The sequence below is a fragment of the Xenopus laevis genome, chromosome 2L (genome assembly GCF_017654675.1).
Source record: "Xenopus laevis strain J_2021 chromosome 2L, Xenopus_laevis_v10.1, whole genome shotgun sequence".
NCBI classification, from domain to species: domain Eukaryota; kingdom Metazoa; phylum Chordata; class Amphibia; order Anura; family Pipidae; genus Xenopus; species Xenopus laevis.
Genome location: NC_054373.1, coordinates 62,610,865 through 62,638,700, shown reverse-complemented (window position 1 = coordinate 62,638,700; position 27,836 = coordinate 62,610,865). Strand labels below are relative to the sequence as shown.

Below are 27,836 nucleotides of genomic sequence, written 5' to 3'. Positions count from 1 at the left end.
CTTATCTTCCTGTTTGTGAAATAGAAATATCTCCATTTATTGTTTCTTAGAATTTACACATGCTCTGGTGTTGAATGGGGTAAGGATCATATTTTGTACAGTTCAAATAAAAATTCACATTTACTGCTACAAATTTAGAAAATGTAAATACTTGAGCAGTAGAAAACATATATAAACTGGTGTGCAATAGAAAAGGAGCACTCTGTTTGCAGTTAAGGCAAGGGAGCAGCTATATATGCATGGAGGTTTCGGGGTATTGTCTCATGCAGTTTATTTGGTTAATCATCCTAATGTTGTCAGCTTATCGATCAAATCATCAATAGTGTACACTATTAGTTTAATGTCATCCTTCTCACTCATACGATGTTGGCCATGTTTGCGGAGAATGATATCTACATCTGCATTAAGAATACAGTCACCAATCTCCACCGACACATGCCAAGGGACATCTTCATCTTTCATTCCATGGATCAGTCGAACAGGACACGTTATGGGAACAGGGCCTTTCAACAAACAATGGTTCTCGGCTTCTTTAATAAATGAATATGGCATGTCATAAAAGCCTTGCTCACTGTATTTTGAAGAAAACTTCCATTCACCTTTTTCTTCTATTGCTTTTCTTTCCTGTAGAGAGGTAAAGAGTGTACTTAATTAATTAAGTGTACTGAGTGAATAAATCGCTTATAGGGATCTTTTCTAGGTAATAACATATTCCAAAGTAGGGTATATATATATATATATATATATATATATATATATATATATATATATATATATATATATATATATATATATATATATATATATATAGTGACAAAGAGCTATGTCCCAATAGGCTGCCTGTATATGATGGGAGGTATATAGCACCCAGCCTGAGGTATTGGCTCCTTTAAATCTCCAGGGTAAGACAGGTTAGGACCCTGGAGCAAGGATATAGTTCAGTATGCTGCCCAATTAGTCCGCAGGTGGGGCTGTTTAAGGGAGCCTGGCGGGGAGTGGGTGTGTTGTACTGGGAGTCAGAGAGAACCTCTGAACACACGCTGTGAAGTGTTTTGTGAAACAAATTGTGTGTTTGACTGCAACTCCAAATGGCAAATGTTTGTTACCACCGCAAGGAACTTTCCTATGGACTGTAACACTGCAAACCGGTGAGGTTTACATTATTATTTGACTGTTTAGCACGGAAATTGTGCCTGTTTAAGTTGTCCGGTTTGAACAATAAAACCCCAGGCAGGAGCCTGTTTCACTTTTGTTGCAAACCTAAGCCTCCTGTCTCCTCTGTAAGAACTGTTTTACCTGAGCCCTACCGGCTGCTTTGAGCTATTCCCCACAAATGGTGTTTCAGATGCGGGCAACAGAGAGACAGTGAGCATAATAGGACAACCATTGTTAAAAGGGCAGTGCTATCTGCTGCAGACTGTGGGAGTTGTAGTTCAACAACATGGAGGAACTTGTGTTGCAGCTGGCCAAAGTCAATGCTAGTCAGCAGGAGGCAAATGCTGCCCAGCAAGAGACCAATACCATCCAGAGGCAGAGTATGGCCACCCAGCAAGAGACTAATTGTTTGCTTGCAGCTCAACTGACAGCATTAGCAAAGGCGGTTGAGGCTGATCGACAACTCTTGACGGATGTGGTACAGCAGATGATTGCACTGGGGTCCAATGTGTCGAGTGGGGCCCCTAACACAGATAGCTCCATTAAGGCCAGTCGTTTTCTGCAAAAGATGACGCCACATGATGATGTGGAGGCATATCTGCATACTTTTGAAAGGACTGCCGAGAGGGAGTCTTGGCCCAAGTCCCAGTGGGCAGGTCTGGTAGCGCCTTTTCTGACTGGGGATTCGCAAAAGGCATACTTTGATTTGACCATAGCCGATGCCAAAGACTATGACAAGTTAAAAACGGAGATACTCCACCGCTTGGGTGTCACCTCAGCCGTGCGAGCTCAACGGGTGCACAAGTGGTCATACCAGCAAGAGAGGTCTCCCCGTGCCCAGATGTATGACTTAATTCATCTTGTGAAAAAGTGGCTGCAGCCAGAATCTCTGTCAGCTCCTCAAGTCGTGGAAAGGGTCACTATGGATCGCTTTCTGAGAGCTCTTCCGCCATCCTTGAGGAGATGGGTGAGTCATGCAGATCCCCAGACAGCCGATCACCTGGTGGAAATGGTGGAACGTTATATTGCCGCTGAGGACAACTTAGGATCGTTTCCACAACACCGCAAGCCAGCCACAAAACATCCATCTGCAAGGTCCCCAGGAAAAGCCAATGATTCGTTGCCTCAGGATACTGGGGCTGACCAAAAGGCTATAGAATGGTCTAAAGGAGCTGACAAAACTCAGCTGTCCCCTCCAACCAAGGGTCGAGGCCAAGTGCAATGCTGGCGATGTAATGAGTGGGGTCATGTTGCTGCCAGGTGCCCACTACCTGCAGAGCCCATGGATTGTCACTCGGCTCAGCAGGTGTCGTTGTTTGCTCACCCTGCGTGCACCGCAGACACTGACTTGCATATGGCGGTGGTAAAGGTGGGTGGAAAGTCTGTTCAAGCTCTGTTGGATTCCGGGAGCTTAGTCACAATGGTGCACGCCAGTTTGGTAAGCCCAGACCAAGTTAATGAACGTAATCTTGGGGTGCTCTGTATTCATGGAGACTGTAAAAGTTATCCCACTGCTATAGTGACATTTGAAACTGTTACTGGTACTGCATGTCATGAAGTGGGTGTTTCCTCTGTTTTGATGCATAGTGTAATTTTGGGACGAGACTTTCCCCTCTTTTGGAAGCTCTGGGGAAAGGAAGGTTCTCCACAGGGGTCTGAGAAAGGGATTCCTAAGGATGCACCAGGGGTTTGTAAACCTAACTCAGAGGTAGTAACTGAAGGGGAGACCATGCTTGAAGCAGATAATTTTCCCCTAGAGGTACTAGCAGGTGAAACAGAGTTGCCCTTGGAGCCCTCCGAAGCATCCGATATGCCAGACTTGGAGGTCTCTCGGGTTAACTTTGGAACAGCCCAAATGAGGGACCCTACCCTGAATAGGGCCTGGGAAAATGTTAAGGTAATTAATGGTGAACCTCAGGAACCTGGGGCTGAGAGTGTATTCCCTCATTTTTCTGTCAGTCAAGATTTACTGTATCGGGTTGACAAAGTCCAAGGGGGGGTGGTAGAGCAGTTGTTAGTGCCCCAGCCCTATAGGCGAATGGTCTTGGACCTGGCCCACACTCACCCCCTGGGTGGTCACCTACGTCAGGAGAAAACCCAACAGCGAATTTTACAAAGGTTTTATTGGCCCGGTATATTTGCGGAGGTGAAGGGGTATTGTGACTCTTGCCCAGAATGCCAACTGTCTGCCCCGGTACCTCACTTCCGTAGCCCTCTAGTGCCATTGCCTATCATTGAGGTCCCATTTGAAAGAATTGCAATGGACTTGGTAGGGCCACTGGTTAAGTCAGCTCGGGGCCATCAGTATATTCTCGTAATTATGGATTATGCTACGCGGTATCCTGAGGCAGTCCCTTTAAGAAACACAGCCTCCAAAAATATTGCTAAAGAGCTGTTCTATATGTTTACCCGCACTGGCATTCCTAAAGAAGTCCTCACAGACCAGGGTACACCCTTTATGTCTCGGGTTATGAAGGAACTATGTAAGCTCTTGAAAATTAAACAGTTAAGAACTTCTGTTTATCACCCCCAGACTGATGGGTTGGTAGAGCGCTTTAACAAAACCCTGAAAAACATGTTAAAGAAGGTGGTAGATAAGGATGGGAGGGATTGGGACTGTCTCCTGCCATACCTTATGTTCGCCATTAGAGAGGTGCCCCAGTCATCCACAGGTTTTTCGCCCTTTGAGCTATTGTATGGTCGTCATCCCAGGGGTCTCTTGGATGTAGCAAAAGAGACCTGGGAGCAAGAGGTAACACCCCATAAGAGTGTGGTGGAACATGTTACCCTCATGCAGGATAGAATTGCTGCAGTCATGCCCATAGTCAGGGAACACATGCAGCAAGCACAGAAGGCCCAGAGTCGGGTTTACAACCGTTCAGCTAAGGTTCGAACTTTCAACCCTGGGGACCGAGTATTGGTTCTTGTCCCAACAGTTGAGAGCAAGTTCCTGGCTAAGTGGCAGGGCCCGTATGAAATAATCGAGAAAATAGGTGAGGTGAACTATAAAGTTTACCAACCAAATAAAAGGAAGAAAGAACAGCTTTACCACGTAAACTTAATAAAACCCTGGAAGGACAGAGAAGTCCTCACGGCTATAATTCAACCCCTTCCTCCTACCCAGGACGGTATACAAAAGGTGAAAATAGCTGAAACCTTGTCAGAGCCACAAAAGCAAGAAGTCAGGGAGTTTCTGCAAAGAAACACTGAGGTGTTTTCTGACATACCAGGTTGTACAAATTTGATAAAACATGATGTCATTACTGATCCTCAGGTTCGGGTCCGCCTTAAGCCCTATCGGATCCCAGAGGCCCGTAGACAGGCAGTCGACGAGGAAGTGCAGAGGATGCTGGATTTGGGGGTAATTGAGAAGTCTGTAAGTGAGTGGAATAGTCCCATTGTGCTTGTTCCTAAACCAGATGGGTCTATACGATTTTGCAATGACTTCAGGAAGGTAAATGAAGTCTCAAAGTTTGATGCTTACCCTATGCCAAGGGTTGACGAGTTGATTGAACGACTAGGTCCTGCTAGGTACATAACAACTCTTGACCTAACTAGAGGGTATTGGCAGGTACCAATGTCAGAAACAGCTAGGGAGAAAACAGCCTTTTCTACCCCACAAGGGCTCTTCCAGTATGTTCGTATGCCATTTGGCCTCCAGGGGGCCCCAGCCACGTTTCAAAGAATGATGGACCAAATTCTTAGACCTCATCAACATTTTGCCTCTGCTTATTTGGATGACGTGGTCATTTTTAGCAGGGATTGGCAAAGTCACCTCCCCAGAGTACAGGCCGTCCTAAATTCCATTAGAGAAGCAGGCCTGACGGCAAATCCCAAGAAATGTGCCCTAGGTTTGGAAGAAGCCCGTTATCTGGGGTACACTATAGGGAGAGGTGTTATCAAGCCTCAAGTGAACAAGGTGGAGGCAATTAAAGACTGGCCCCAGCCACTCACTAAAAAGCAGGTTCGTACTTTTCTTGGTATGGTGGGCTATTATCGTAGGTTCATTCCAAATTTTGCAAGCAGGGCTGCTCCTTTGACCGACCTGACCAAAGGGAAAGGGTCCACAATGATTAAGTGGGGTCCAGAGGCAGAGGAGGCATTCCATGATTTGAAAGTGGTTTTATGCCAAGATCCAGTGTTGGTCGCACCAGACTTCAAAGAGAAATTTGTTGTGCAAACTGATGCCTCTGGTGTTGGATTAGGTGCGGTATTGTCACAGTTAGTTGGGGAAGAAGAGCATCCAGTGGTCTACTTGAGCAGGAAGTTGACCCCTGCAGAAAAAAATTATAGTATTGTTGAGCGGGAGTGCTTAGCAATTAAATGGGCACTGGAAGCTTTGCGGTACTACCTTCTGGGCCGCCAGTTTGTGCTCATTACGGACCACTCTCCCTTAACCTGGATGTCACAGGCAAAAGAAAGAAATGCAAGGGTCACACGTTGGTTCCTTTCCTTGCAGAATTTCAATTTTACAGTGGAACACCGAGCAGGCAAACTGCAAGGTAATGCAGATGCCTTGTCAAGGGTCCACTGTATGGTGGCTAATGGTGTCCGAAACCCCGGGTTCGAACAGAGGGGGGAGGTATGTGACAAAGAGCTATGTCCCAATAGGCTGCCTGTATATGATGGGAGGTATATAGCACCCAGCCTGAGGTATTGGCTCCTTTAAATCTCCAGGGTAAGACAGGTTAGGACCCTGGAGCAAGGATATAGTTCAGTATGCTGCCCAATTAGTCCGCAGGTGGGGCTGTTTAAGGGAGCCTGGCGGGGAGTGGGTGTGTTGTACTGGGAGTCAGAGAGAACCTCTGAACACACGCTGTGAAGTGTTTTGTGAAACAAATTGTGTGTTTGACTGCAACTCCAAATGGCAAATGTTTGTTACCACCGCAAGGAACTTTCCTATGGACTGTAACACTGCAAACCGGTGAGGTTTACATTATTATTTGACTGTTTAGCACGGAAATTGTGCCTGTTTAAGTTGTCCGGTTTGAACAATAAAACCCCAGGCAGGAGCCTGTTTCACTTTTGTTGCAAACCTAAGCCTCCTGTCTCCTCTGTAAGAACTGTTTTACCTGAGCCCTACCGGCTGCTTTGAGCTATTCCCCACAATATATATATATATATATATATATATATATATATATATATATATAAATAACCAAAGGAATGGTGCACTCCGTAGACAAAATTAATACCTGGGTGCCAGCATGGGAAATAAGCAGTGAAAAAGGATTGCGGCACTCACAGGGTTTTAGTGAAAAAACAAAAAAATGTTTTATTATTAAGCCTCAACGTTTCGATCCCCCACAGGGATCTTCATCATGAGCAAAAACAAACAAGATCCCTGTGGGGGATCGAAACGTTGAGGCTTAATAATAAAACATTTTTTTGTTTTTTCACTAAAACCCTGTGAGTGCCGCAATCCTTTATCACTATATGTATATCTATCTATATATCTCTTTTAAAGTACTACAACCGTCAGGATAGATAACATGTAGTGAAGTAAGGAATAAAACAAATTCATGTATATGTTTTTATGAATTCATAAATGTATGACTGATTAATTAATTTAAATTGTCTATGAATTATATGCACAGATCACAATGCAAACATATATGTAATATAGTATGTCTTTATTTAGTAATTTTTAATGTTTTAAAAACCAAGGTCATTATGATAATAGTGTATGATATGACACAATAGATTTTTATATAACACTAGCACTTTATGCATTTCACACAATAACTGCATTGATGGTTTTATATGACACCTTTATATATTTATTCCGTTCATATGCACTTTACTTTTAAATGATTGATTGATTAACTGAATGTGTAAAGCTATTTAAACACTCTCACACGTGATGCACATTGTACCCTGAGGAAGTGCCTGGTATAGGGGCACGAAACGCATAGGATTGTTCTACACACCCACTGTCTGTATCATACTGTATGTAGAAATAAAGCCGCATTAATATTACAGGCTTCTTCGGCATGAATTGGTCTGTGCTCTGAATGTGAGTGATTTACTTTTACTATTGGAATTACCGAAGTCTCGCGAGAGCCAGAGACCAGCCTGAGACGCCGAGCTGCGGTGTGCTCCACCATCAGCACTTCGTATCACTATGAAAGTATACTTGACTAATGTAGACAATGAAACGTGTGTCCTCACATTTAGCAATAATGAGCTTCTGCCAATATACCAACTAAATCCCTCAATTAAAAGCTGAAGCCATGTGGCTACCTAGCATGAGCACAATGATGTACTATAGTTGAAGAAATCTGCATGTAGTATTGTGTTATTTTTTGGGTCTTTAGGTTTAGATTTCATGCATTTAAAAAGTCCAGCGTTATTTTACTCTGTCTAAACTATAGGCAACACTACATGCCCAGATTTGGTTTGAAAGTTTGGCTAATTTTGACCATGATGCCCAACCATCTAGACACATATGTACAGTGTATCAACTTCAACACACCACCCTGCAATGAGTAAAGTCTATGTAATCAGAAAATGTTGTCTGCAGCTGTTTCTTCTCAACAGTTAGCTGTTACAAGGCACAAGAACAGAAAAGAGACATTTGAGTCCATTTGGCCCATGTGCCAAATAACTCAAAAGTTGTCCAACACCTTAAGCCAGGGGTCCCCAACCTTTTTCACCCGTGAGCCACATTCAGATGTACAAAGAGTTGTGGAGCAACACAAGCACAAACAAAATTCCTGGTTGGTGCAAAATAAGGGCTGTGATTGACTATTGTTAGCCCCTATGTGGACTGACAGCCTACAGGAGGCTCTGTTTGACAGTGCACCTGGTTTTTATACAACCAAAACTTGGAATTCAAAAATAAGCACCTGCTTTGAGGCCACTGAGAGCAACATACAACTTGCATTACCCATGAAGTTTACATTATTTCAAAATTGCCCTACATAGTTGAGTTGGATTAAATCTTCACATTTCTAAATTTGTCAAAAGACAAACACCATTTAAAAAAAGAAATAGTGCAGCCCAAAAAGATTACATACCTCAAGAGGAAGTTGATTAAACACTGTCACAAAATGATCCACAGCAGGCGATACACCGACAAGGGCAGCTATTCTGTCAGGGCGAGCTATTGCAGCAAGAAGCATGAGCCATCCTCCCATGCTCGATCCAACCAATATCTTATTTAATTTAAAAAAAAAACAATCGGTGTCAAGGAAGAACATAATATTTTAGGATCTCAAGCCTTGGCAACTTAAGAATAAGAATAAAAATAGAATACCTGTGGTCCTTCAGACAGTGAATCCAACACATGCAGAACATCCTTTTTCCACCCTCCGATTGTGCATTCTTTAAAGTTTCCTTCAGAACTGCCACATCCAGTATAGTCAAACCTAAATCAAATATTTTTATAAAACTACATTACAGAGAAATTTCTTAAGTTACTCCATGTGTGTTATACATTTAGATGACCAGTATCCAACCCCCTGTTCCCCCTTAGTTGTGACTTTTGTTTAGCAAGAGTACATTATGCAGGAGGATTATCTGAGCACTAGTAATCTAATTATTTACTTCAAACGGACCAAATGTGGAGTAACTTCAAATTCCCTGTTTAGCTCAAGAAATATCAAAATATACAATATATACACACCATAAACAATATATTTTTCATAATTAACACAGGCAAAAAGTATGATTAGCACAAGCCCTTTTCATTAAACTTGTGTTGAACAAGGCCAAATACAGCCTTGGCATTTCAGCACACAGTCTTGTCTGCACCCACAAAAAAATCACAATTGCTGAACTGGAAAAACACTTTGGGTATGAAAAACTTTGAATTACAAATGTATTTACTTTGAATTAAACTGCTATCCAAGACTATATGTGACACAAACAATGTAGCAGTAGTTATTGCTACAGCCAAGAAGCCAGTTCCCACGTATGCCTTGCATGTTTTCTAATTCTCCTTCTTTAAGGATCTCCTAATAAAATAACATGTCTTGGCTGCAGTTAATTTGACTACTGCAACACTCTTAAAGGGGTTGTTAACTTTTGAAATAACTTTTATTATGATAGAGTGATATTCTGAGAAAATTTTCAATGGTTTTTAATTTTTTTATTATTTTTGGTTTTTGAGTTATTTAGTTTTCTTTTCAACAGCTCTCCCGTTTGCAATTCCAGCAGACTAGACTAAGTATAGGGGAGGACCTGTATAAAAAGATGAATGATAAAAAGTAGCAAAAACAATACATTTGTAGCCTTAAAGAGCATCTGTTTTTTAGATCGGGGTCAGTGACCCCCATCTGAAAGCTGGAAAGAGTCAGAAGAAGGAAAGGAAGGAAAATAATTAAAAAAGAATAAAATAAAAAATGAAGGCCAATGGAAAATTTGATTAGCATTGGCCATTCTATAACATACTAAAAGTTAACTTGAAAGTGAACCACCCCTTTAATGGCATGTAGCAAGATCCAGCAGAAAATAGAACTTAAGTAAATTTGTTTGTCAAGTTCATCCCTTTACTCACACACTACCTCTCTCCAATACACTACCATGGCTTGAAATTGGCAATCAAACTTGGGCCAACATATGACATTTTGTTTTGCCAGTAGCCTTGTATCATTTGGCTTAGTATAAAGAGAAACATCCATTGGTTACAATAGTGAACTGCTAGTTCTGCTAACACAAACTCTACTGATATTTTATAAATATATGACCACAGCCTCTATTAAAAAAAAAAAAACACACACACACACACACACACACACATCTTCAATAAGGAAATGTAACTTTCCACTAATTGCTGTGTATTTTTGTTGACTGGAAATCAAAATCTTACCTGATAAAAGAATGTCCAAGAGATTTGCAGAACTCTTCAAGGGCTACTGCTTTTTGGGCATTCATATCAGAGGAAAAACCTGGCAGGAAAATGACTCCAGGACTTTTGCCTTTTAGCTTCTGGTAAGCCAATTTTGGTAAATCTTGACGGGTCAAATACTGCACTGTAGACTTGAGTCTGCATGCTTAAAAAAAAAAAAAAGTCACATTAAACTCCGAAAACTCAGAGATCATAAAGCTAAGAAGTGAGCTGCAAGAATCTTTAAACAAATGTACAAACTGCAGATAGAGGACATTCTGATTCATGAAAAGTTGCATTTCTACTTCGTTATCTACTGTATGCCAGCTCCTGGGGTCACCGTATTACACTTGCTTTAGGGATACCCCTTCTTGTATTCAACACAGCCACATTTATCAGCACTGGGCGATTCTGACCCAGGGCAGTAACCAATGACAACCAAATAAATGAATGTTTTGTCATACCTAAGGTTGGTAAATTAACCATACTTGTGTTTTAAAAATTGCATTAAGAAAAACTGCAACACTAAAACACAAATCACAGAGCTATGAGAGTGAGCTCATTTGTAGGATGGCTGGCACATGATGAGAATGAGATAGCATGGGTTATAAATAGAGATGTGAATAGCACTACCATAGCTACAGAGGTCACAGGGGAAATATGCTACTTAGCCTGATGTCCCAAAAGGGAAAGTTAATTAATTTGCTGCTATGACCCCTCCAGCCCTTAAGCCAAATGCATGGTACTTTCTTTGGCAATATTATCCCGGAGGTGTGCTATTTTAGTAAATACATTAATGAAGCTTAAATGTCATAAGGAAGTATTACTAAGAACAACATCCCTCATTTCCAATAAACGGTCCATGTTTTCCATTTCTTCCATTTTCTTTTTATCTGGGCCAAATTCTTCTTTGCTTGCCCGCCCCCTAAAGATTAACCTGTCATTTCCTAAGAACCACTTGCAACACTAACACTCAAGAATGTCAATAAGAACAGTGAAGTTCAGATTACAATGTAGCAAAAATCAGTGGCAGAATATACCCCTGAACTATTTCTTCAGCTTAACAGGAAAATTGAATATAATATATGCATGGTCTTTGCGAGACAGATAATGACAATCCCAGTATACAACCCCATCCCTTCCCTCTTTGCTGTAATGGTTTTGTTAGTCTATACTCTATAGGCTAAAGCTTTGTTAGTCCATAGGCTGAAACTATGATCAAGGGTCATTTAGTCCAACCAAATCAAATAAATATCACACACAAAATGCCAGAGTATTTACTTGACACTTTAAGCTAATTATGTTTAAAGTAATCTGTTTATTTTGAACTGAGAAGTCCAAGACAGAGGGATCCTATGTATCAATTACTGTTTTTTTGGGGGGGCTGGGGGGTACTAAATGGATACGCAGTGATCCTTCTAATGAGTGTACTCCCAGAACCACTAAACAAAATATATATTGCTATTAACTAAATAAACAGCCCCAGAAGCCAAAGGTCATAATCAGGCCTTTCATAAAGACTAGGTATAAGCAAATTTTTTCGCCATGTTTCACCACGGAAATAACGTCCATAGACCCATAGGAGAAAAAAAATTTGCGTCGAAAAAAAAAAAAAAATGCTGCACGAATTTTTGGCTAAATGGGTTAAATTCGTCCACTCATGTCCTATTGTAAAATATGAAGAAGTCATGGAGGAGTTCCTTCCATGACTTTATACAGGTTGTGAACTTGATGATGCAAAAATCAAGATACAACAATTGTTTGTTATATGATGCACACGTTTCAGTAAGTCATGCGACATAATATATAATTAATCACTGATTATAGTTGAATGGCACCACTTAGCACCAATTAGAAGACTATACTATATAGGATATTCATGCAGTTATTTTCATTTTAATGTATCGCTGCACATGATCATCAGCTGGATTTTAAGGTCACAAGCATAATTTCTACAGCTCTGTAACATTAATCAAAGATAGCATCATAGAAATACAGATTCAGCTTCCACTGCATTTTTTCATCTAAGGTCCATAAGCAAAGAGGCACAATAATCAGCTGTTAGTTAAGAACAAACAACACTGCCCACTTAGATGCCTTGATCAAGCGTTATGCAAATCCCTCCAAATCCTGTGTTATTCTAGGTGCAGCTAAATTACCCTTGTGAAAGCACATTGGATTTGAAAAGATTTTCCCACGGCTAGATATACAGAGGATTTGGGTCAAAGTCAAGGAAAGGGTTTAATAGCCATGTATTGTTAACATGAACTGGAACACAGGTTCTGTGTAACATGAACTGTACTAAAGTTTCTTTAAATAAGCTGCTGTGTAGCCATGGGGGGAGGCCATTCAAAAGAGAAAAGATTATATATCGGATCTCTGTAGAATATAATAGTGTTCTACAGAGCTCATATGGTATCTTCTATTTAACCAGTGCCATTTAGCCCAATTGCAATTGTTTCCATTGCTACACAGCAGTTTGTTTATATAAACAGTAGTAGTGTTTCTGATGCACCTATTTTACCAGTGCTGGGGAAACATTATATTAATTCAAATTATATTTCCATGTTTTGGTGTTACTGTTCCTTTAAAGAACAAAGAAAGTAAAATTACAAGAAGGCCTCTGTGTTAGACACTTTCCAGTTTCTAGGCAATTACCTATTACCCCAGATTGTATTTGAGTGAATGTGCATTACAGAAGATTTGCTAAGATTTCTATACTATACACTGCAGAATTGCATAAAGGGAACCTGGATATATAAAGCAGTTATTGACATGTTGATCTTTAAGCAGTGCCCCAGGCTGGGCCACTTATTGAAGAAGGGGACGATCAACTCAGTAGCAAGTAAAACAATGTGCCACACCTTAGAGATTATACCTTTCCTTTTCCATTCAAGTTGACGATCCAAATGACAAAGAACCCCCTTTTAGCTTCCAATACTATGTATTTACACTCTACAATTAGATGTGCTGAGGAACTACAGCAATATAATGTCAAGTCAAAAAAGACAGGTAAAAGTTATTGTGGTTTCCTTGAAATTTCTAAGTATAACGCGCATTTTTGGGGACAGTTTCCCTGCTGGTCTATGGAATGTCCCACGACTGCACTTTTAAATATATTTCACTTCATCTGACTGACACCTAGCAGGCCTGTTAAAATCCCAAAGTTCGTGTAGGAATGATGACAAGTGAGAGTTAGAGAAGCCGCAGTTCAGTCAGGCGGCATTACCTGGCACAAGGAGCCTCACCTGCAAGCCTAGGAACTATGACTTTTGACTGAATAAATCCCTGCGCGCAGGAGCCCAGCGCCCAAACACAAGCTCGGCGTAATGTTAAGGACGCCATATCTCTTCTCCGCCCTCCTCCTCACACTGGCAGCAAAGCCACGCGAGAGCCTCACAGTTAGCGACTAACAGGAGGAAGGTGTAGACACACACAATGCTGGAGGTTATGTGTGTGTACTTGTGTATATTCGCACTGGGAAGGGTGGATAAAAGCAGAACTGGGCAAGCACCAATAATAAATATGTGGTGTGGCCTGGATGATGTCAGTAAACACCATTTTATAGAGCAAAACATTGCTTGACATACATGCATTTTATTGTAATGATTTTGCAAAGAGAACACAGTCTTTCCTTTCTGCCTCTCAGTCTGTGGAACTGTTGCTTGTAAAAGTGGCAGATTTAAGCAAGCTTTCTACCATCCTCAAATATAACTCTAGGTTACTTTCCTGAAATGTGAAAGTATAAGACCTAGGCTATAAAAGTCTTCCCTAACCCATACCTCTATCTTGTTTCCTCTCCTGATTATGGCTGCCATTTGGCTGGTATCCAGGCACAGACTGGCAATCTGTGGGTTCTGGCAAATGCCAGAGGGGCTGCTGTAAGATGCCGTAGACACTCACTATTTAGTGGGCTGGTCGGGTCTCTGTGTACTTGAAATGCCAGGGCCTATTTTGACTCCCAGTCCAGACCTGCTGGTATCCCACCTACCTAGCCCATGAAATGCCAGGCAAGGCCAGGACCAGTATTACAAATTTACAAATATACTTGTAGGTAAATTTGTAATCCCTAAATTGTTCTGCCTCGGATCCACCCCAGTCCCCTCACTTTGCTACACCTTTATCGCATGTAATACAGTATATGTGCACGGGAATAATTTTGGCTCACAAACAAGATTTTGAGATGATGCAAGGCTTGCCTTGCCCCACAAAATGGCTCCTGCCTGCTAGCTATAATTATGAATTCCCAGCCAGAAGGAAACAAGATTCAAATAATTATATAGTGCAATTAAAGTTCATTTTGCTTGACTAACATGATAAAATAGGGTTTGGAATATTTTTTTTGGGTGATGGCTCCCCTTTAACTAATTACTTCTCTTACAGATTCAATGATGAAATCTTATCTCTAGTTAAGTCCATCATAGCACACTCATAGCAGATTGTGAAACAGATACAGTGACTTAGAAAGTTAAGAGAATTTATTCCCCAGGTGATACCTTCAGAAGTGTAGGGACTACTGTCTGAAAATGGATTCAGGCTAATTTCTTGCCTGTGAGGGTATTCATTTAATTTAGGTGTTTTTTTTTTAACTGGTAGTAGAGACCTGCCTGCTGCCAGGACCAGTATTACAAATTTACAAATATTCTTGCAGGTAAATTTGTAATCCCTAAATTGTTCTGCCTCAGATCCACCCCAGTCCCTTCACTCTGCTACCCCTTTATCCCACGTAATATCCACCCACTTTGCCCACTTATGCCACAGCCTGACCCTCTTTGCCTTACTGATCTGCCCCCTTTATTTCCTGCCCCACCTCATTCCATTGGCCAGTATGGACCTGGAGAAAAGATGGCAACCCTAGTCCTGAGGTTCACACATCACTTGCACCTGTCGTGTTCTCCTCTCTTTGAGATAGTGGATGGAACAGCAGTGAATCACTGCTACAGTCCCAAAAGAAGCCTGTATGCAAAAGGTGCAAGAATTAACACCAAGCTTGGCCTTATTTGCTAAAGACTGCAGTGAGTTACAGTTTAATTTTTTAATCACAATTGTTTTTATTTTTTTGTTATTAGTTTTGTTAAACAGGAACATTTAGCATGATCCATGCTTGGTTCTTTGCGAGACAGATAATTACAATCCCAGTATACAACCCAATCCCTTCCCTCTTTGTTGTAACTGTTTTGTTAGTAGGAGTTTGTTATGCATGTGGATTATCTGTGCACTGCCAATGTAGCTATCAAGCTCGTAAGGACCAAACATGGGCTAGCTTCAACTTCCATGTTTGCCTTGTTTAGTTCAACAAAAAAACAGACACACATAAACAAACAAAAGAGATGAACCTAGAAGGGAAAGAGTCTTCCAGAATGGAATGTTCATTCTGTTCTAAGTGAACATGTCTTGACATGAAAGACAAATCACCAACTCCTTAGGCAGTGGAGCAACACCTTGCTGAGTTAGATGGAAGATTATTCTGATAAACTGATGTCTAGCACAACTCATATAATATTAGGCTGTGTGACAGCTGCTACAGACAAAACTACAGTACAGTTGTATTATAAGACATTCCATCTGCTGAATTACTTAGGGTAGCATCATGGCAGTGAGTGTGATGTCAAGGAAAGCACTTAGGAAATAGGATGATGTGAGGTCCTAAATTAGAGGCATTTATAAAATACATAAAAGATGTGGGAGAAGCTGTACCACAGCATAACTGTTCATTGAAACTGCTTAAAACAAAGCTCACATGTTCCCAGTACATGATGTTATTAAATATACTGTCAAAGAGGAATCACTAGCACCAGACAAATACGTTTTTTTCTGTAACAAGGAACAAAGGAAATGTATTCTTTCACAGAGGAAGATGTAAGGAGGTGGGATGTCAGAGCAGGGCGGGTCGAGCGATAAACAGAGCTGCCAGCCAGGTTTGGAGCAGGCGGATCACTACTTCCAGCTAAAAAAAACACCTAAATTAAATGAATACCCTCACAGGGAAGAAATTAGCCTGCATCCATTTTCAGACAGTAGTCCCTACACTTTGAAAGGTATCACCTGGGGAATAAATTCTCTTAACTTTCTAAGTTGGCGTATCACAATCTGCTACGAGTGTGCTATGACAGACTTAACCAGAGAAAAAATGTCATCATTGTATCTGTAAGAGAAGTAATTAGATAAAGGGGATCAGTCACCCAAAAAAAATATTCCAAATCCTATTTTATCACATTAGTCAAGCAAAATTAACTTTTATTACACTAAATAAGTTATTTGAATCTTGTTTCCTTCTGCCTGGGAATTCATAATTATAGCAATCAGGCAGGAGTCATTTTGTGTGCACTGTTATTAAGGCAAGCCTTGCATCATCTCAAAATTCTGTTTGTGCACCAGAATGGGGGACCTGATGTTCAGTCCCATGCGCAAGTTACACAATCAAATGGTGAGGAGAGCGGGGGGGGGGGGGGGGAAATGTGGTGAGTGCAGTGATATCTAGTAAGTGCTGAATGGAAAGTGAAAGTAATTGCCTGTCCCTCCCCTATGCCTAAGGCATAGAGGAGGAGCATGCAATATTTGATTGACAGCTGAGATTTATAAGTTTACATTTCTAAGTTTACAACAGCTATGAATGTTTTATTAAAAAAAGAATTTGGTTTTCATGTTTAATATGAAAATGACTTATTTTACAGCTTATTATGTCTAGGTGACAGGTCCCCTTTAATAGAGAAGATTTTATTAGAAGAAATTAAATTTGTAGACACATTCTGCATAGATTTGAACCTTCTCAAGCTTGGTGCCAATGAAACTCCCTGTCTGACCCATTACACTAATGATGTGAGGGTTGAGAAATGTGAGGCTGAACCGGCATACATTCATTAATTACATACCTGTGCCTACCCCCTGACATTACAAGGTCGCATGGTGGACAAGGATATAAATACGTTGTGGGCCCAAGGAGGAGGAAAAACAAGTTTTGGCACACAACAACCACTAAAAAGTAGAAAATTGGTATACTTACCACTGAAATTTTCCTTTCCATTAGTCCGTAAGGGAGCACACCAAGGGTTAACTCCAGTGTCTCTCCTGATAGGACAGGTAGCATAAAAAAAATTAAATTCAGACCAGACTACCCCTCCCTCTGCATGTTATTTCCATAGCTCTACCACAAGAACAACACTACAACATCATGCTGCAACACTATTTAATTTTCGGAGGGATTTCTGTGCTGGCTTACGGACTAACGGTAAGTGGTTAGTATACCAATTTTCTACTTCAATTATGTCCTACAGGCAGCACACCAAGGGAATTTGCTAGCTTCTCAGGGTGGGTAGAGTAGCTTCAGGAAGTATCGTCTGTAGAAGATGTCTAGTTTGTAATGCTTGGCAAACGTATGCAAACTTGACCAAGTGGCTGCTTTACAGATGACTTGAGGAGATGCCTAACACCTTTCTGCCCATGAGGTAGCGCAGTGGTCCTAGGGGCAATCCTGGCCCCTCCGCCACCTGAGGCAGCATCTGCTGCCCCCCCTCCCCCAGAAATTCGCTCTTTAAGTACCAGGAGCAGCATTTTTGCTGCCCCTGGTACCGAGTGGGGCGCTGCCACCTGACAGCCTCAACTCGCCTCATTGGCAAAGCAGCCCTGAGTGGTCCCCAACCAGTAGCTCGTGAGCAACATGTTGCTCACCAACGCCTTTGATGTTGCTCCCAGTAGCATCAAAGCAGGTGCTTATTTTTTAATTCCTGGCTTGGAGGTAAGTTTTGGTTGCATAAAAACAGATGTACTGCCAAACAGAGCCTCCTGTAGGCTACCAATCAGCCAAACACAGTGCTTATTTGGCACACACAAACTATTTTCATGCTTGTGTTGCTCTCCAACCTTAAATTCAGATGAGCTGATAACGCTGAAACCTGAACTTTTAACGTATTAGATTGAAGCCCTTTTTCAAATTCTTACTGTAAGAATTGTAATATGTGCAGAATTTTCACCTCCAAAAGGCACTAGACTATTTTGAATACACCATTTGGCAAAGATTTTCCAGACTCTCTCATATGACATAGATTTTTTTCTTGCGGAGTAAGGTTTCTACCACTTCCTGAGACAAACCTTGTTTTAACAATGCCGACAACCATGCCATCAATCCGAGCCTCTGTATCTCTGGAAAAAAAAAATGAAAATTACATTCTCTTTCAACTGAAGAATTCAAAATTTGTTCTGGGAAAGACGTAACAATTCCGGGTACCAGGACCTCCTGGGCAAATTCGGTATAATTGCAATTACCTTGGCTCGGTCTTGTTTCTTGATGACTCTCTGGATGAATGGTACTGGTGGAAACACGTATGCTAGCTGAAAATCCCAACTGACGGAAAAAGCATCTAGGTAGGTTGGCTTGTCTTTCCGGTAAATTGAACAGAACTTCCTGCACTTGGAATTCTTCCTGGTAGACATCAAATCTATCTATCTATGGGGTACACCACCCCCCTGGTCAACTGTAGAAAATTTTTCTCGTCCAATGACCACTCCCTGGGCGCCATCGTCTGTCTTTTGAGCTGGTCTGCCCACCTGTTATCTATACTTCTGATGTGAATAGCTCCGATTTGCAAGACCCTTGTTTGAAACCAGGCCATTATCATGGCAGAGTTTGACCAGTCTTTGGGACTTGGTTCCCCCTTAATGATTCAAATAAGAGAGCACACATGTTGTCTGACTGGATAACAACATTCCTCAGGAATATCTGTTTGCGAAAACATTTTAATGCTTTCCAAACTGCATTCAATTCTCTGTAATTTGAGGAGGACAGCTTCTCCTTCTGTGACCACAACCTGTGCCATCTGGTTGCCTAGGTGGGCTCCCCAGCCATTCATTGATGCATCTGTTGTGATATTCACCAAAGCAGCTTTTCCTCTGTTTAGATGCTGTGGCCAAGTCCACCACTTTAGTAGTGTTTTCATCTTGGCTGAAACTCTCATGTCCTTGTCTAGTCCCGATAACCTAGGCCCAAGGGACTGCTTCTATCGCCGTGGTCATGTGACCAATAAAATTTCATAGCGTAACGGATGAAAATAATTTCTCTTCCATATAGCTCCCATTTCCTTTATCAGAGCACCCACCTTTTTCTGGTAGAAATATTTTAATGCTATGAGACCAAGAATCTTACTGAGGTGAATGGATGCAGATTGGATTTTTGTGTGTTGACAATCCAACCATGATTTCTTAAAAATTTGAGAGTGCGGTGTAAATGACTCTTTATTCCTTCTCTATTGGAGGCTTTTAAAAGCCAATCGTCCAAATAAGGAACTATGAAGATGCCTTCTTTTCTTAAGGCTGCTGCCAGAACCGCTATTATTTTTGTAAAAACCCTTGGGGCTGAAGTGATTCCGAATGGTAAAGTTCTGAACAGTAGATGTTGTATCCTATTTTCCAAGAACACCGCTACTCTCGGAAATTTTCTGCTGTTTTGATGAATTGGAACGTGTAAGTAAGCATCCTTCAGGTCTATCGTGACAATCAAATACTCTCTGTTGAGAATGCACTGAACTGATTTTATGGATTCCATGCGAAATTTATTTTTGTAGATAAACTTGTTTAGGTATCTCAAGTCTATGGTCAACCTCACTTTTCCCCCTGGTTTGGGAACCAGGAACATAGTTGAATACACTCCTCGCCCTTGCTCTGCCAAAGGAAGCTCTTCCAATACATTCTTTTGAACAAAATTGTATACTGTTTCTCTGAAGAGTGCTTTTCTTTGTTTTGATATAACAAATCTTCTTTCTAAAGGCTGTGATCTGTACTCTATCAAATCTGTCTTTTATGCAGCCTAGAACCCATTTGTCTGTGGTGGTCCTTTCCAAATGTTGGTAAAATAGAGCCAGGCTGCCACCCACAGCTTTGGGCCTCTGCAGGGCATCAGAAATCCAAATGTAATTTTTTTTTTTAGTCCTTGGCATGTCTAAACTGCCTGTTTTGTTTTCTGAAATATTCTCTATTTCTGAGTCCATATCTGGGCTGTTCTTAGATGGCAAGTCTATGGCTTCATCCCTAGCCACTCCTGTGTCATAATCTTCCTCCAGATAATTTACCCAACACTTCAGTGTTCTGGACACAGAAACTGCTGCTTTGGATGGCTTATCAATTCCAGTTGCAGCAATATAAGATCTTCTTAATGCGGTGTCCACCCTCCTGTCCATGGGCTCAAGACCAGATGTATCCTCAACAGGAATTGTAGTCCTGCTTGACATCCTTGCTATGGGTATGTCCACTGAAGGAGGTTCATCCCACGTAGCAATATCCTGCTTGTCCAACAAAAACATCTGTTTAAGTCTCTTAGAAAAACTCAATGGAGTATACCTGCAACGGTTAAAACCACTGACGCTATTGAACAATATTAGAGGCATTTTACATCTTAAGATAGTAACAAGTCTGGAGAAAATTGCCCTGTGGAAAGCATAAGTCAATTAAACACACCGCAATAGCAGCTCGCACAATTAAAATAAAGTAACCTCCTGAATACTATCTGAACGGATTGGTGAACTATAATAATATCCAGTAGAAGTTTTAACCCCTATTTATGAAATGTAGATAAGTATGAACTGTGATTTAAGGCGCATCAAATCCTCAGTGATTTGTTTTTTAAAGTCTGAAGATTTTTAAGCGAAAAATGTTTTAGTACCAATAAAATTTATTTTTATATACATAGGGGCAGATTTACATAGGGTCGAATATCGAGGGTTAATTAACCCTCGATATTCGACTGCAGAATGTAAATCCTTCGACTTCGAATATCGAAGGATTTAACGCAAATAATACGATCAAAAGAAAAACCCTTAAATCCTTCTAATCGTTCGATTTGAAGGATTTTAATCCATCGATCGAACGATTTTTCTTCGACCAAAAAAAGATTGCAAAGCCTAAGGGGACCTTCCCCACAGGCTAACATTGACTTCGGTAGGTTTTAGGTGGCAAACTAGGGGGTCGAAGTTTTTTTTTTTTTAAAGAGACAGTACTTCGACTATCGAATGGTCGCATAGTCAAACGATTTTTAGTTTGAATCGTTCGTTTCGAAGGTCGAAGTAGCCCATTCGATGGTCGAAGTAGCCAAAAAAACATTCGAAATGCAACGTTTTTTTTATTTTATCCCTTCACTCGAGCTAAGTAAATGGGCCCCATAGTGTTAGAAACCAATTCTTATTTTCAGTGATCTGGATGAAATATTTCCAAGAATTGCCCCAAGTGACAGTTCTAGTACTTGCATTTCATAGAGAAACATCATGTGATTTTAAATATAAATGTGCATCCATAATTATTAGTGACTAATTAGTATTTATTAATACGAATACTATTAGAATTAGTATTAAGTTCACTTTTGAGTTAATTTTTAGTAAGATGTAGTAGGTGATATTCTGAGACAATTTGCAATTGGCTTTCGTTTTTTATTTGTGGTTTTTGAGTTTTCGTTTTTTTTAGCTTTACTCAGAGGCTTTTCAATTTCAGCAATCTAGTTGGTAGGGTTATTATCCTAGCAACCATGCATTAATGTGAATAAGAGAGTGGAATATGAATAAGAGGAGACCTGAATAGAAAAAGAGTACTAAAAAGCAGCAATAACAATATATTTGTAGCCTTTTTTAGATGGGGTCAGTGACCCCCATTCGAAAGCTGTGAATAGGCAGAAGACAAAAAATTAAAAAAAATAAATAAAATAATGAAGACCAAATGAAAAACTGGCCATTCTAGAACATACTAAAAGTCAGTGATGTCACAAATGATATAGCAATAAGCATCATTACAACCATTTTAAAGTGAAAAGAGTATTGTCAGAGGAAACTAGCTCAACAAATGTATGCTTCCTTATGCCAGTTCAGCTGGCAGCAAATGATGGCTAGCACATAACAGTAAGTAGGCATGTGAGTCCCCTTTACCACTCTTGTAAAGTAATATGGAAAACAAGATCACTATGAGACAAAACAGAACAGGAAAATTCTTACGGATATATGGGTAGCAATCGATAGTAACCAAACAAATCTCTCTGAAATCCATTAATAATTGGTGACTGACCTGTCAATAAAATGATTTACCTTGAAAAGTAAACAGTCCACCATGGTGGGATCCACTTCCCTCCAACTGAGGGTACTGGCAAGACAAGGAGATTTGGTTGTATCTGATAAAGCTGCGCTAGCATAGGTGACAAATCTCCTGAAAATGCCTTCCCCTTGCCCAACCTTCCACAGGAAAATGCCAAATCAGGGCAATTTTCCACATTGCGGCAATCCAAAGGTTAGGCATCATTGATAATGATGATTGTTAATGCCTAATCTTAAAATATAACAATTTCATTTTCCAAATATCACATTTTGAGAAAAAGAGTACTATGCCTGCATTTCAATAGCCTAGTTCAAAATTAAAGGGAATCTCTCGCCCTTAGAGATAATACCAAAATCCTTTTATACTATGTTAGTCAAACAAAACAAATTCACAGCAAGCAGGTTGATGCCATTTTGTGGACAAGTTTTGCATCATCCCAAAATTTTGCAAATGCACCAGAATGGTGGACCAGATAACCACTTTATGCAACTATAGACAGTGAGGGGAAATATGAGGAGGGCAGCGACATCTAGGAAGTGCAGATAGGAAACTGATTGCTATGTCTGAGGGTACATTGATTGACAGCAGAGATTTTTAAAGACGTTTAAAACAGGTAAACAGGTTTAATTTGAAAGTGAATTTTATTATACAGCTGGGTGATGGGTCCCTACATTCTTGCACAGATGTCGGTCAGTGTTTAATAACAACATTTCCCTCGGAGTCCTGGGTAAACATCCTTTGCAAAGAGTAGTCATTGCATGACAGTAAGTCACTGGATTTACTCGATAAATCCCGGCGTGTGTTTGTCATGTCCTGAAGAGGAACAAATGAGTTTTGCTTCTTCCAATAGTGAGAAATCACCCTGTTTCCCTGGCTATCCTGGGTGAAAAGCTGGCTTGTTGCTACAGAATTATGCAAGTCATCTTGTTCATTTTCAGACTTTTCATTGGAACACCATTTTAAAGGTAAATCCAACAGATTGCAAGAAGCATTTCCTCTTTTTTCCACATCTCTGCAACTAGTGGCACAGGAAAGAGTGATTTGCACATCATTCTGTCTTTTAAATAATGAATCACATCTAAAAGAACTGGTTTGAGATGGATTCAAATTTTCCAGCATATCACTTCCATGCTCCCCAGTGATTGGTTGCTCCATGTCTGTATGTCTTTCACATGAATCAGGAGATTCTTGATCTTCAGCTGGGTTATTCATACTATTATCGTCCTTCAAGAATACTATTGCACCTGTCAGAAAAAAACAAACACATATCACTTGCTGTGTACAGCTCATTTCTCTCAGTTGTAAGTGCTTAAAGGGATTCTGTCATGATTTGCATTTTATTTCTAAATTACACTGTTTACATTGCAAATAATGGACTACTATTTAAAGGGGTGGTTCACCTTTAAGGTTACTTTTATGGTCAATTCTAAGCAATTTTTCAATTGGTTTTCATAATTTTTTTTTATAGTTTTATAGTTATTTGCCTTTTTCTAATAACTCTTTGCAGCATTCAAATGGGAGTCGCTGACTACCTTCTAAAAAAAATAAATGCTCTGTAAGGCTTTGTAATGTATTGTTACTTTTTATTACTGGTTCTTCTATTCAGGTTCTCTCCTATTCATATTCCAGTCTCTTATTTAAATAAATGCATGGTTGCTATGGTAATTTGGACCCTAGTTACCAGATTGGTTAAGATGCAAATTGAAGAGCTGCTGAATAAAAAAACTAAATAACTCAACAACCACAAATAATAAAAAATGAAAACCAATTGCAAATTGTCTCAGAATATCACTCTCTACATCAGTGGTCCCTAACCAGTAGTTCGCGAGCAACATGTTGCTCACCAACCCCTTGGACGTTGCTCTCAGTGGCTTCAATGCAGATGCTTATTTTTGAACTCCTTGCTTGGAGGCAACTTTTGGTTGCATAAAAACCAGGTGTTCAGCCAAACAGAACCTCCTGGGCTACCAATCCATATAGGGGCTACCAAATAGCCAATAACAGCAATTAACATCCCCATTCACATTTCCATGCTTGTGTTGCTCCCCAACTCTTTTTTACAGTTAAATGTGTCTCACGAGTAAAAAAGGTTGGGGACCCCTGCTCTACATCATACTAAAAGTCATGTCAAAGGTGAACAACCCTTTTAAATTTTATTCTTGAACCAAAAAAACATATTTTTTTATCGGTTATATTGGTGTGAAGGCAGACATCTTAGTGCATTGTGCCTGATCATGAGCTTTGAGAAGGAGCCAACACTTCAGGATGGAACTGCTTTGAGACAGCTATTGTTCTCCCCCACTCCTATTATATTCTACCACGACCTTAGGTCATATTTGCAGTGCTAAAAGTACTGCCTAGCCCTCCCAAGCTCCTAAACCTAGTAGTAGACATAGACATGAGAATAGCACCCAAGCAGGAAAAAGCAGGGGTTTTCCTGCTTTGGTTCTATTCTCATGTCTTCCACTAGGTGAGGCAAACAAATCCTTCAGCAGAGGTGTCCAGTAGCTGCCATCTAGTTAGCTGCCCATTCTTCTGCTGACGGGCTGCTGGGGGTAAAGGGGGGGGGGGTGATATCACTTCAATTTGCAGTGTAGCAATAAAGAGTTACTGAAGTTTATTTAAATTTCAAAATGGACACTTACTATGAGGCCCCCAGGAGAAACATCAATGGGAGTGGAGAGCAACATGTTGTTCACCAACCACTGGTTGTGGAACATACAATACAATGCTATGGAATGTACTCCATACATGTCAACTACATAGGCAATTGTTTTAACATCTGTATTACTTATCAGACGTGTACATCTATGTTCTCTCTTATTAAAGGGATTGTTCACCTTCCAACACTTTTTGTCAGTTCAATTTCAGATAGTTCACCAGACATAAAGGTGTTTTCCCAATTACTTTCTATTTTCTATGTGTAACTGTTTTTCTAATATTGAAGTATAAAGTTTCTGGGAAGGGGGGTCGCCAACCTTTTAAACTGTTCTAAATTGATACATTTCTTCTCTTTGTCTGCTGAGCAGAATCCCTGAATTTCATTAAAGGCAGCTGTTAGAATTGATACAATAGTTGCGAATACTCCAGAGACTCTGCTGAGAAATGTATCAACTAAATGTTGCAAAACTGTAACAGTTTATAATCTGCAGCTGAATCACTGAGCTACCAGGCTGAAAACACCAGAAACTGGAACATTCAACTTTAAACTTTGATTTTGAAAAGAAAAAAAAAGTAAAAAATAAAAGATGGAAAGTAATTGAAAAAAGTTTTTATTTTTGGGGAACAATCTCAAAACAATTTAACTGAAAAAAGTGTTTGGATGGTGAACAAACCTTTTAATACCAAAAATCTAACTAGCTTGCTCTAATTATTAAAAGAAGATAGGTACACTTGTTTGTTCAGTTATTGAACAGTATTCCCTAAAATCATAAAATACTCTCCATAACTAAATCAGGGTTTAATAAATACTTTTATAAACAACAAGGCAAGTAAAACCTCTGACACAGCACAAAGTGGCATTTTATATTTGGTTACCTGTACTTCCTAGTGGGCACATTGTGTCAGAGAAAGGATGAACTGTATTTGAATTTTCATGTGTATTTTCTCTTATATCTTTTTCGTGGACACTTGCAGTTACTGTAGGAAGATGATCTATCATTTTGCATTTTTTCTTCAGTACCTCATTCGTGTTGCCTAAAAATAAAAAAAAAATAATGATACAGACAAGGAGAGAAACACACATTGCATTGTGTCTGTAAATTCTATTTCCATTTAAAGTATAACCCCCCCTTTAGGAATACACCCTTCAGTGTGATCTCAGTGGACGGACTTCACTGGGAAACATAGGAGCAGTTAGCAGATATGTAATGCACTATTACAATACAATATTTGATCTTGTCTATAAGAAGTATGAAGGTATATGTTACATGCGCAATAATATGTCAATTTTAAAGACTCAAGCTGACATTTATATACAGTCAACTGTTGCCATTTACAGGTGAGTTTGCATTCCCTTTGCAATGTCGACTACCAGGTCACACAATAGATGGCACCATGTGCACTTGTACAGTCATTACAGGAACCAAAATACGTCCTGAAAATCTCTACAGTAAAGATATAGTTGACCAGCTCTACCGTCAAACTTGATTAGGTGCACAACTTTAACCCATCACTTCAGCTCCAACTCTGTGGAAAAACAACTGCCCCTACAAGTACAATTTTAATGTTATGCATATTTGCCTTAGACATGGCCAACCTTACCAGCTTTTGTGAAGTAGTAGTGCATGGATGTCTGCTTGGTACATGGCTGGGGCGTTTTTGTTTGAGTGAAATCAAATGCAGCCAACTCAAATGGTTTTCTCCTTGAGAAAGGATGAAATCTGACCGAGGAAGAATTGGGAAGCACAGTCTAAAATTGAAAAATCCACAATATTTATCATAAGATATCTAGGAAAATGGCTTATTGAAGGAAAGCTTGACTGCTTTCCTCGTCAACGTATATCAAAATTGATGGATTGCTAATGCATTGGCACTATATATTTACAAACATTTCAAAATACATTTTTATACCAAGGAATTATTTAAAAATCTCCTCTTAACTTTTTTTTAGTCTGTTTGCTGTGGCACAATATTGAAACGTTTCCATTACCATCACAAAGCAAATGTGTAGTGAAAGATACTTAAAGAGGTCTCAGGAGAGTTTTTACTGTTTCAGTGAGAGGAATCTAATGGCATCATTCACTGGAGTTAGACGTGAGTGGAATAAATGAACAGACACGTAGCAGCGGTCCATTAATTGAATGCAGACCTTCCAATCCACTACATACCTGCGTGGGTTTCCTTTTTAACTCAGCAGTGTCCAGCCAAACCCCGCACTCTTCGGTCTGTTGCAGGGAGCGGGCATTTTTCCCTTTCAGCTTCATGTCACACAGCTTGGCTGTTGATACTCTTAAATAAAGCACAACGTGAAACCTCGCAATCTCATAGATTCAGTACCTAGTTCAAAGTCCAACCGCTAAATTCTACGAGCGAGAATAATAAAAAGTGAAGAAGAATGTCTTTGCCTAGAGTTGAATTACGCGCCAGTCAATGTCCTCACATTTAGGCGCCCAGTATATCGCCTGCGAAGGGGGAAATCACAATTAGTGCTGTCTAGCAGATTGCCTGTAATTTGCGCAGCAGTCGACTGTTGCTAGGGTAGCGGCTAGTTACTATCCTCGGAAAGGACCTGACGTCACGGTCATGTGATCCTACCATGTGACAGCTCCACTGCGGATTAATCATTAGTAAACGGCAAATTCAAATATGGGAAAATGGTAATGGATTCTAGTGACGGCTGCGGACTCTTGACTAGACCTCCCTTCATTGAGTCGATGTTTGTAGAGGGATCAGTGTGCCTCTGAATTTCTGTGGGGTACGGGGGAGTCACTGTGCCTCTGAATTTCTGTGGGGTGAGGGGGGAGTCACTGTGCCTCTGAATTTCTGTGGGGTATGAAGGGAGTCACTGTGTACAGCCTAGCCTGTAAAATACCGTAGCTACCACTAAATTTGTAATACGCTTAAAAAGACTCCTCGGCCTGCCCCCAATCCCCTGGAACTTAACTTTTCTTTTGCATCTTCAAAGTGTCTGTGGCGCGGCCTGCCCCTTTTAACGACATGCCCGCCCCTTTTAACGTCACGGCCCGCTCCCCACCAGCCGGTAAAGAATTTTAGAAAAGGTGGCAACCCTATCACTGTGCCTCTGAATTTCTGTGGGGTACGAGGGGAGTCACTTTGCCTTTGAATT

At 40.4% G+C, this 27,836-nt stretch overlaps 2 protein-coding genes across 2 annotated transcripts; both read right to left on the bottom strand.

Annotated features, from left to right (window-relative positions):
* Nucleotides 1-12: 12 nt before the first annotated feature.
* abhd10.L (abhydrolase domain containing 10 L homeolog) lies at nt 13-13,429 on the bottom strand. Its single transcript, XM_018246461.2, has 5 exons — nt 13,234-13,429; nt 9,968-10,151; nt 8,414-8,525; nt 8,175-8,312; nt 13-624 (listed from the first exon to the last, which is right to left on the bottom strand). Exons 1-5 carry the CDS (start codon nt 13,328-13,330, stop codon nt 283-285), a joined length of 873 nt encoding a protein of 290 aa, XP_018101950.1. The 5' UTR covers nt 13,331-13,429; the 3' UTR covers nt 13-282.
* A 9,241-nt stretch (nt 13,430-22,670) lies between these two features.
* Nucleotides 22,671-27,268, bottom strand: LOC108708113 (aurora kinase A and ninein-interacting protein). The gene is made up of 4 exons (XM_018246460.2): nt 26,878-27,268; nt 26,312-26,459; nt 25,586-25,744; nt 22,671-23,292 (listed from the first exon to the last, which is right to left on the bottom strand). The coding sequence occupies exons 1-4, from the start codon at nt 26,971-26,973 to the stop codon at nt 22,739-22,741; spliced, it is 957 nt and encodes a 318-aa protein (XP_018101949.1). The 5' UTR covers nt 26,974-27,268; the 3' UTR covers nt 22,671-22,738.
* Between the last annotated feature and the right edge of the window lie 568 nt (nt 27,269-27,836).